Raw genomic sequence first — 11,418 nt, 5'->3', positions numbered from 1 at the left:
TTCATAAATTCTTCAATCTTTTTCCAACTTTTTATGATTAGAATTTTTAACAAGTCTCTGAAAGTTTTCACATCGGAGCTCTACTTTACTCTTGTGTTTCCCATTGATACTAATACAAAGAAATGTAATCTCTTCAACATTATTTTATAAGAATAATGAGACTCAAAAATAAGAGCAAATTAAGAACACAATAGCAGCTAAGTCTTGAATTGCAGAATTCTAAAAATGTCAAAGGGTAGAGCAGTGGAAATTTGGTAAAAATCCTGAAATACCACAATTTTTCTCTAAAATTAAGAACAGTATAAAAGAAAAAATAAGGACAGCCTCAAAAGATTTTTATTATCGTTTTTATAAAAAAAAGTGTGAATCTAATCAGCTGAGGTCACCTCTTTCGAAATTTAGCATAATTTTTACATCTATATTATTTTCCATCGGAATATTACTTTTTCAAAAATTTGCCCATTCGATCAGTATTTAGCTTCGGCTGTTTATGTTACCAAAGCATATCAATATACTCTCGGGTACCTAATAGCCGGGGGGGGGCGCTAATTAATTTTTCGAAACCTCCACTTATTGATCTTTGGGAAATTTTTTTTGAAAGTTCCCTCTTTTGCCCTAATTCTGCTGTATTAGCCTCCTTTTCGAACATTTTCCACCCAGGACATTTTTATTCCAACCCCCCCCCCCCACTTATTAAATTTTGAGATTTTTTCCAACCCCCCTGCTTATTCCAAACCCCCGGCTATTAGGTACCCGAGAGTATTTGCTATAGTCACTTATCGACATGAAAGGCTCAAAAACAGTATTTTATTGCCCATGTTTTAATCTAAGCTTATGGTTTTCTTAATTCATCCTGAATCTCTGGGCAAAACTAAGCCTCAATCCTAACAATTGTTCTTATACATAGTGTTTTTAATGTGTCTGCAAAAAGACTAAAAATGTTTTTCTCTTGTTTATAGATTACTCACAAGATAAAAAAATAAGAAAAAAATTGCTAAAAATTGTTATGGTGGTAATGGTGGTTGGATCCTTTGATTCTAGTATAACATAGATTGTCATACATGGATTGTCAACTTCAAGATTCAAATTGATTGAAATTTAGGTTAGTTCACGAACATTTTCGGGCCTTTAATATATATTGTCAATTTGAAATTTTCAGTTGGGACTGCAATCTACTCGGATATAACTTCAGTAAATTAATCCTGAATTGATTTATGAGTTCCCTAAATCAAATGAAGCTTCACTTATGATTTGTTTACATTTAGATTCAATGAACCTGATTGTATTTGAAACTGATATACCCTTTTATCGAGATTTTAATAAACGGGGGACCTAATTGCCGGGGGGGGGCTAGAATAAATTGTACTTCTGAAAACCCAAAAATAAGGTAAATATAGTCTAAAATCAGATCTATTTAGAGCAAAATAAGGGCCCTTCTCTTTGACAGCTGAAAATAGGGAGTGTTTATTTGGAACCTAAGAGTACATTGACAATTCATTTAAAAGATAGCTTTTTTAACTAAAGGCTGTTGCTTAATCCTTAATGTCGGCTTTCATGACTGACATACTGTTAGTTATGATTGATCTGGAAAAGGGCGTCATCCTCTAGCCTCATTGTATTGTACACTTTTAATTTTTAGTGAAAAAATGAACACTTTGAGATTATAATGAAGATTAGGAAGCCATCAAATTTTGAAAATCTTTATTTAAACAGTCTTCCGACATCTTTATTTCAGGGGTTTTAAGATCTTTTTGATTACACATGTTTTAACCTGGAGATTAGCAAGGTTGTAAAGTTGCTTAATAGAATAGTGATAAGACTAAGTTCTAATCATCATCAGTTTGTGAGGAGAATTAGGGAGAATTAGACTTTACTTGTCAAAATAACCTTTCAGTGTACATTCAGTTATCAAATTTTGGGGAAATTTAAATTAAAAAAAAGGTGTTAAGACATGGTTTTCAGACGTTTTGGTCTATCTTTGACCTTCCTTTGAATAAAAAACGTGTACAAAATTTCAATTTATCTCCGTTTCAAATCTCAACAAAATTTCTTTTAAATTAGTTCGAAAATCTTTCCTTCACTACACACTTATTACTAAAACCCCTGAAAAACCTGCAATTTTGAATGATAACTCGCCTAAATTAATGAGAAATAAGGATTTTTGTCTCCAAAACATACTGTATAATGCAACAAAAATTCTTTGAAACGTTTGTTCGAAATGATCTGTCATGCTTTTTTTCTAAGAACGAGACATATCTAACAAAAAGAATAACCCTTATAACCCTCTGCTTTGAATGTCTGAATGACTGAACTAAAAACCACGAAAATTCGCTAAATACCTTTTTTAAAGAACAAGAATATATTTAGGGATGTGATGTAAAATAAGTACACTTGAGCTCGGCCAAAATATTGTTCTTAAGGAAAAAATAGTGCAGTTTGATAAAAAAGGAAAAAAGTGAAAAATGTTGGTCTGAAATGGTCTGAAGGCAAAATCATGGGAAACTTCACACTTTTAATGTTTCAAAATTAAAGAAATATTACGAGTTTTGAATAACTTTTGTTGAAAATGAAAGTGTTAAGTTCTTTTTTTCTTACATTTCACATTTTTTGTTTGGTTTATACTTCTCATTTTTGCAACCAAGAAGTCATAACAAGAAATCGAAAATATTCTGAATATTGAAGGATTTTTTTTGAACATTTTAAATTCGTTAGCTACATCATTTTATCGAATTTTTCTTCACTTTTTTTTTTTTTGATAAGAATAATTCGATAAGAACAATGAGGCTCAAAATTGCCAAAAAATAAGGATAATTTATTAAAAACAATGCTGAGCCTGGAATAATTAAATCTCAAGCAATTGATGGTTCAAAGTATTAAAAATTGGCCTAGATAAGTCGATTTCACGAATAAGAACAGGAACAATTTGAGGCTCGAAGTGCCAAAAAAAAAACAGCCGTTCTTATAAAAAAAAGTGTATATTCACTGTCAATGGGATGTAAGGTGCTCTTTCACACGATTCACACCCCCTGTCTCAGTGACCCGGTGAGAATTATTTAGCCAGTGCGAGTGGAATTAAGGACTTAAACAAATGGGGATGAAAGATAACTTGCATTATTATGGGTGGGTGCTCTATGTTCTATTGTTTCTATTCTAAGCTCAGTGGCGCGCTCACTCCTTTTGCGGACTATTTATATAAAAACTGTTTGTTTTTTTGATCAAATACACGTTTTTTTACAAGAATATCCAAAATATTTGAAGCCTTCAGATGTTCTCAATTTTTCGGGTTTTAAAGCCTAAAACTGTTCTTAACATGTTCTTATTTTCCCAAATTTTTGTCCCCTTTACTTCAAACGACTCTCTAGTGCCCATGGAAGGTCAGTGTGCTACACGTTTTTTTATAAGAACAAACTATATAAGAACATAAGGCTTCGATGGCCAAAATGTTAACAACATTTTAAGGCTTCGCGGGACTCTAAAACACCCGATTTCTTAAGAAAATGGACAAAAATGCTCATAAAAAATTGGCGAAAATAAGGACATTTTTAGGCTTAAAACTGAAAAAGTTAAGAACATCCTTCAACAAGGCTTCAAAATGTTTGGATGTTTTTTGTAATTGAAATTGACTGTATGGACTCTAACTGACTTTATATCATCAACTAATGCAAGACAACTGACCCCAGTTGTAATGACAATTAGTTGATGAATACAGAGCATTGAGGGGATGCAAAAGAATCTATAATTTAAGCACCCCCTTCTCACAGACCCGGTAGGATTTTTTTATCCAGTGGGGGTAAAAATAACGAACCAAAACTCGATGGGAATTGATATTCCCATGTTTTATATGGCTGGGGATTTGAATCCCATTGTTTTCAAAAAATTCAATGGGGATGGAAAAAATTGCCTAATATTTAGCAATGAGCATTTGCTTATCTGATTATTTTCAGTGGGGACAAAAGTTAGAGCTTAATTTTCCCCTGGGGACGATATTTTGGCCAATTTTTCCAGTGGGAAGGGGGTCCCAGTGAGTATGAAAAGGGGGTGTATTTAAAAGTTCGCCAGACATACTGTTCCGAATAAAACTGCTATGAGATCTGTGTAATCAGTGAAATATTATCGAGCTGTAAAGAGCACATTTTTACGTAGTTCCTTTTACCGGTTCTGGTGAAAAGGGAATCCGAGACTCTTGTTTTCCACAAGTTTATTACCATTTAAAATAAATATAGAGAGCGAAATCTTATAGAAACCAAAATCTTAAATAAGATTGATAAATATTATAAAAAATACAATGAAGGAAAAGATTTCCGAGATTTGTGTATTTTCCATCTTTCTATATAAGATTGCAAATAGGTTTAGTTCAATATGAATTTGAATTTCACCCCTCTTTAAGTACACATAAAGCGCGTTTGATAGACCGCACTTCTATGAGTTTGGGAAAGGATTTCTGTGCTCGAACAATGAAGGAATAAAAATGTTCTTTTCTGTTTGTACTACCTTCAAAGTACCGACCATTTATCGACTCTCCATTTTTCAAATGTGTCTAGCAAGTGTAAATCAGTTTCTTTCTCATCGAAAAAGCACTACGACGGAGCGTCTCTTTCTCCTGTAATATAGTGGAAAAGAAACAAATATAATTTTTCACAAGTATACGATGGCTGCGAGAGGTCAGTTTATTTCCTTTTTTTTACAGAAACTTTCTCTTTTTATAACAATAAAACTATTGTTTTAAAAAAAAGAAAGGTGAATTTCAAAAACAGAAAGTCGAATTTTAAAAACGGAAAGCCGAATTTTAAAAACAGAAAGCCGAATTTTAAAAACAGAAAGCCGAATTTTATAAAACAGAAAGGAGAAGTACTTTGTATAAATTTCCTTTCGCTTTAAACAAAAAAAGAAACTGTTTTTTTTTTCGTTCAGTTTCGTTGAGGATGTGGTATATGTTGATGCTGATCAGTTTATATTAATATTTCGAGGCGACAGTTTTGCTTTGCTGATATATCATGGCTGCATTACTGAATGAAAAAAAGGATGTCGTCGTTGGTTATTTCAATGATGGTTATACATATGCTGAAATAATTGAAATGTTGAGGGTTAAAGATAGAGTAAAAACGAGCATGTCAACATTGAAAAGATTTTTTAGATCAAATCGTTTATACAAAAGACCATTGCAAAATAGACGTGATGAAGATTTGGTTCTAAAGCAAGCAATATCAGAAGAGCTCGAAGGTAGTAGTGGAAACCTTGGATACAGACGAATGCATCGTATATTGCTAACCAAAGGTCTAATGTGCCGGAGAGAAGACGTGAGAAGATTCTTATTGGAACTAGATCCTGTCGGTGTTAACATAAGAAGAAAGCATCGTTTAAGACGTCGAAAGTATAGATCTAGAGGCCCTGGTTATGTTTGGCATATAGATTTTGTTTTCTTCCCTTGATAAGGAGCGACTTAAACTCAATTAAAAATGACTGGAATGTACATTTAATAGCTGCAAGTAATAATAACACTGGGCCACGAGGAAGACCAAATACTATGTTCAATCTACCACACTTATTTGATAGTGAAAATTATTGCTCTGAAGTAGATCCAATTGAACTAGCTGATTTGTATATGTGTCTCAAGCCCTCACCAGTAGATGTTTCTCCAGAATTTGAAGAATTTGCCACAGAAGTTTTGGCTGGAACTAATTTCGACGTGCCATCTGAAAATGTAGCTGATGCCTTAAGACTGTATATTTTTTTATTAGAAAAGATTGTAGAATATTCATAAGAATTTTTATAATTCAGGAAGAAAATGGAGAGAACATCCCTCCTTTTTGATTAAAAAATGTGTTACATCTTCAAAACACACGACTCTGTCCCTGAATAATGCGGAGGTTTGAATAAAAGACGGCCCGAAATTCTCCTCAATTAAAGGTTTTGTTTTTAAATAAGAGTGATATAGTTTGCTTACTCATCAATTTTAATTCACAAGCTTTTTCGCATTGGATTGACACGTAGGCGGAGCAAGATTGGTCAGAAAGAGGAAAAGAAAAACAATTTTTCGCTTACATCAGCATAATATAACAATATCAAGACACTGTCCTGATATGAAATATGTGTCTGATATGAAACGGGAACACTTATGTAAAAATAAAACCTTTAAGAACTTAAAACCACAAATTTATTAACAGTTTCTGAGAGGTTCGAATTATTTTTAACATGTTCCTCGGTTTTATTCTTTATAGTCTTACATACTTTCCCAGGCCCATTTTTTTAGGCATCTTTGGTTGTTTTCTTTATAGTTCATGATGATTTTCGGGGCTGGACTCTCTGTAGGAAAAAAATATTAGCTCAGACCTTCCTTATAGTATCCCTAAACCACAAAAAAGATTCCCCTAAATTCCCATTGGTGGAACACCCTTTTTAGGCCATTTTAGTGATGACGTCATAACCGAAAATTCAAAATATCGTCATTTTCAGACTTGAAACAATAATCTTCGCAGAAGATTGTTTAAATGTGATCAAGTCTGGCCAAAAATTGTGTTTTATGATGGCAATTAAGATGAAAATATAAAAAATGAAAAATAATTTATTTTCAGGGGGTTTGGTTGGTCAAAATATAGCTCAAATTAGCAATCTTTGCTTAATTTTGACAATTTCTTTGCACTTTTGTCACCGCCTTTAACTTTAAAAAAAGTTTTAAAAGTCATGATGAAATAATTTAGCATACCAATAAAAATGTTTAAAGGTGAATTTAAGAATCTAAGCCTAGTTGATGTAAGGTTTAGCGTCTCTTGATTGAGGGATGCTTTCACCGCACTCTATCGTACCAACTTAAGTAAAATGGGCACTCTCAGGCTTACATTTTTTCGGAAACTAGATTGAATTTAACGACGATTATTAATCGGTGGATTTTTGAGTTGACCGAGATTATTTTACACAGAAAAACTCGTATAACAGCGTATTGTTCGCTAAAAGTCTAGAATAAGTTGGAAGTAGTTCCTCAACCAAAATATTTTTAAAAATGTGACCTTAGAAGGTAATAAAATCCCAAGATTACAATTAGAAATTATTTTATCTTGAGGAGCTCGCAAGAATATCAAAAAATAACCCTGTTCAAGCAAGAAAGCTAAGAAAAGAAAGATCAGTAAAGATAAACGAAAATATGCAGATTTTAAGGATAAAAACTTATCTATAAAAATACAATAGATTCGAACTAATGATATGTACAATAAAAATATGAATGTTCTAACGTTTCATGATGTTATGTAACAAGGGTATAAAATTAAGGAGCAAAAGAGCCGCCAACAACACAGTCAAATATTTACAAAAAAGTATTTTTGCGAAAGGCTTTATAACTTTCAAATGGTTCAAAATAGTTTTAGGCTAGCTACAACCAGTATAGCATTAACCTGATGTAACAAGTGTATAAACTAATAAAAACAAAAGAACAAAAACGATCAAAGTATTTTCTCAAATAGGACCTAGAGCCTTGAAAATAGCAAAAGATAGGCTAGCTACAACCAGTATAGCATTAACCTGAGGTAACAAGTTTATAAACTAATAAAAACAAAAGAACAAAAACGATCAAAGTATTTTCTCAAATAGGACCTAGAGCCTTGAAAATAGCAAAAGATAGGCTAGCTACAACCAGTATAGCATTAACCTGATGTAACAAGTTTAAACTAATAAAAACAAAGGAACAAAAACGATCAAAGTATTTTCTCAAATAGGACCTAGAGCCTTGAAAATAGCAAAAGATAGGCTAGCTACAACCAGTATAGCATTAACCTGATGTAACAAGTTTATAAACTAATAAAAACAATCAAAGTATTTTTTCAAATAGGACCTAGAAACCTTCAAAATAGAAAAAGACGAGCCAGCTATAACCAGTATAGCAATGACCTGATTAAAAAGTGTCTTGACCAGAGAAAAAAAGTCTCAAAAGTATACATAAGAGGCTTTAAATGTTTCTAGGTTATAAAAAACAGTACAAATCGTTTGTTTTAATTGTAAGTATTGAGTTGAGTTATCTAAATGGAATCCATTGGATTGTCCACTTTCAAAATCTTGATGAATCCGGCTCTAAAATCACAGTAGTTCCCATAGTCTGACGGAACTCGTAAAATTGGACCACACGTGTGTGCAAATGGACGCCTTGCCAGCTCACTATCAAAAGTGGAATACATAAGTTCAATCTGCTCGATAATAATTAGGTCACTTCCCGTGGTGAATTTCATAAACTCTTTTAATTGATTGCTATCTAACCCGCGTACAAACCTCTTCGTGTGTCCGAAGGCTTCTCTTTGAGCATCGTCTTTCGGGTCCGATTTCAATAAATCAGTTACCTTTTTGGTTGTCGGTGTGGCTTTATTGTAATATTCATCAACAGCTTCTGGAGAGTTGAAATAACCTTGGTATTTCAGATTTTCAAACGGTGTTTTCCAAGTAGTTGACATTAAATGTGGCTTTTGTATAAGCTCTTGTTGAGCCACTTCAAACATCACAGTGGATGCGTTTTTGTTTGTGACACGGCTGCGCACTTTGTAATTGTCTAAAAACTCACCAAAGTCTTTGTCAGATTCAAAGAAATCTTCGCTTACTTCAGCACTTAAGGCCATCTCCACCGACTTTCGTTCATCATCGGAAAGAAATCGTTTGAACGATTCTACCATAACATTCTGGGAGATTTCGTAACCCAAACAATACAGAACAAAAGCTTTCGATAACACAATAGGAAAGTATCCCAATGTTCTAAAACCATAAACGATGATACGACCAACAACATTCCATTCGTCCTCAAAATAGTCATGGCGAACGTACGGGACTCTTTCTCCTTCACCAATCATCAAGCAATCTGAAACCTCTTGCCAAAAGGAAGAAATAACGTCACGTGCAACACCATCTCCTTCTCCCAATTCTTCTCTACCAAGCGGATCTATGTATTTGAAGCGCACCTTTTCAAGTCTGTCACCCTAAAGCAAAATATGAAAATGAGCAAGTTCTGAAAAGTATTCTCAAAAACTAAATATATCAACTGCTCGGGGAATAAGTGACCCACCAGACGCGAGCCCCTTATGAATAGTTTTTTTGTTTTTTTAGGGACAGAATGAAAGGATGGAAAATTTGTAAAATGCACTCTAAAGGCCGCCATTTTATCTAGCGGTGAGTGGCTTCTTTGACCAGGGATTTGACGGTGAAAACTAGTTTCAATCAGCAATTCCGCCCCTTCAATTTTTTTCGTTTTTTCTAGACCGTGGTAATTTTCCGGGGGGTCAGGATTCGATTATTGTCAGTTAGGGTCAGGGTCAGGGTTGCTAGTAACGGCTTGTCACTGTGCCGGGTGCATATTCGGCGCCTTGGGGCCCGCAGGGTTGCTAGTAACGGCTCGAATTCCAGTCAGGTTTAAAAAAGGGGTACTTTTAGTTTTACCCATATTATAATAACATTACCCCCGTCTTTTGCCAGTTCGGTATAATATGTTATGAATTGCGTAATTTTGCTGTGCGTGCTGCGACGATAGCTCGAGTGGTAAGGCGTCGGGTTTGGAAACCAAGGTTGCTTGCATTTGGTGGTTCGAACCGAGGTGTGGGAGTATAGTTTCAGAATTAGCAAAATAGCTTCAAAATCCAGAAATCAGAAAAAGCAGAGTTAGAGATAGGAAATAGAGAAAAAGAGGAGAAGGGCGGAATTGGTGATTGAAACTAGAACTTTCCGGATTTGACCCCTCATAACTTGGGACATAGACACAGCACCATCTCCTGGCCTTAGAAGAAAAAGTTACAAAAATCGCAACCAAAAATTAAAATGAAATAAATACCATTGTGCTTTTGAAGAATAGAATCAAATCCTTTGCCACGTGAAGTCTGTGAATTCTCACTGTTTGCAGTTCTTCGTCTTGAACAATGATCACTTCGTTGCCTTCAATTTCCAGTCCTTCACCTGCAATAACGTTAGATGCTCCATTTGACGCAGGAGTGGACGTAGCCAGGGCATTCGCTGGTACTTGTGCAGATGGGGACGAGGTAGCCACGTTAGGTTCTCTGTTCAACGCAGGCGTTGGCGTAATCATTACCCTTGTCCTTGGTGCTTGTACGGCTTGAGGAGACGTAATGGTGTTAGATGCTCCATTTGACGCAGGAGTGGACGAAGCCAGGGCATTCGCTGGTACTAGTGCAGATGGGGACGAGGTAGTCACGCTAGGTTCTCTGTTCAACGCAGGAGACGTAACCAAGGCATTCAGTGGTACTTGTGCGGCTGGGGTCGATGTAAATGGTATCACCTGATTCAACGCCGAGGTATTGTTTGTCAGTATTTTATAATGAGAGTCATTACATTTTAAGCAATTACCAAACGGTGTTAAAAAATCGGATGACGCACAGTTTGGACATGTCGAAAAGTTCAATTCTTCAAAAGCAAAACCAGCTGCTGATTTTGATTGAAAAATGAAAGTTGATTTGGATACTACAAGCCCATTCATTTGAATGTATGCCCACAGTTTTGTTTTGTTGTCAAGCAAGTCACCCTTAGGTGAAATAATTTGAAAACTGCACTCTTCAACTGTCTCTTGGAATTTATTACAATTGCCATTTTCTGTCTCGGAGAAATACTTGGCAATAGCCCCATTCATAACATATTCTATTGATATTTCGTCAAGAAATGGAATCTCCAGTAATCGAACACCTCCTCCGTTTTCGGCTCTAGCAAGTTTGTACATGCACGAAATTGGACAGAAACGTTTCCACTTAATATGAAGCTTTTTAGTTTTAACACTACCTTCATCTTTGGTCGAGTTTTTATCGTTCTCGTTAATCTTTCTAATCAGTCCACTTAACCGTGCATCTCTTCTTTTCCTTTGTTTTGGTTGTTTGGGTTTCTCTCCTGGTTCATTTGGATTTGACATCTCTTCTTCACGAATTTCACGTACAATTTTCCTCAAAATACCTTCCATTAACACAGTTACAGTTCAAATCATGAGCCAATGTGCGTCGAGACACTACAAAAATGTTTGAAAGCTGCTAACAGCAATTCAGTTTTGTTTAAAAGAGAAATGTGAATAATGTTTTGTTTTTCAACTTTCTGCTTTATTAAAAAGAGAAACGTGCTCTCTCTCTCTTTCGCATATTTTCTTTCATTTCTAGATTTCTCCTTTCCTTTTTTAAAACTTCTCCTTTCTCTTTTTAGAACAATGGACCTATTGTCTTATTTCGCATTTCCTTTTTAAGAAAAAGAGAAAGTTTCTTGTAAAAAAAGGAAATAAACTGACCTCTCGCAGCCATCGTACAAGTAAATATAAATTTGAATATTATAAAGAAAGTATGAAAAAAATAAAACATTGGCTTGATATTGAAGGAGCACTTTTGGATTTTGTTTGTCTATCCTTGCTTTTTTGGAAAAAAAATGAGAACTTAAAACGTAATTTTAAGGCGAATTTAATCGATTTTG

The 11,418-nt window shown here is 34.5% G+C and overlaps 1 protein-coding gene across 1 annotated transcript; it reads right to left on the bottom strand.

Moving 5' to 3' along the window:
* Positions 1 to 7,828: 7,828 nt before the first annotated feature.
* Positions 7,829 to 11,040, bottom strand: LOC136812562 (uncharacterized). Its single transcript, XM_067069090.1, has 2 exons — positions 9,794 to 11,040; positions 7,829 to 8,948 (listed from the first exon to the last, which is right to left on the bottom strand). The coding sequence occupies exons 1-2, from the start codon at positions 10,922 to 10,924 to the stop codon at positions 8,007 to 8,009; spliced, it is 2,073 nt and encodes a 690-aa protein (XP_066925191.1). The 5' UTR covers positions 10,925 to 11,040; the 3' UTR covers positions 7,829 to 8,006.
* Between the last annotated feature and the right edge of the window lie 378 nt (positions 11,041 to 11,418).

Source organism: Clytia hemisphaerica, unplaced genomic scaffold (assembly GCF_902728285.1).
Source record: "Clytia hemisphaerica strain Z4C2 unplaced genomic scaffold, Clytia hemisphaerica genome assembly, whole genome shotgun sequence".
Taxonomy (NCBI): Eukaryota; Metazoa; Cnidaria; class Hydrozoa; order Leptothecata; family Clytiidae; genus Clytia; species Clytia hemisphaerica.
The sequence above is the reverse complement of the archived record's forward strand: the minus strand, read 5'-3'. Positions and strand labels throughout refer to the sequence as shown.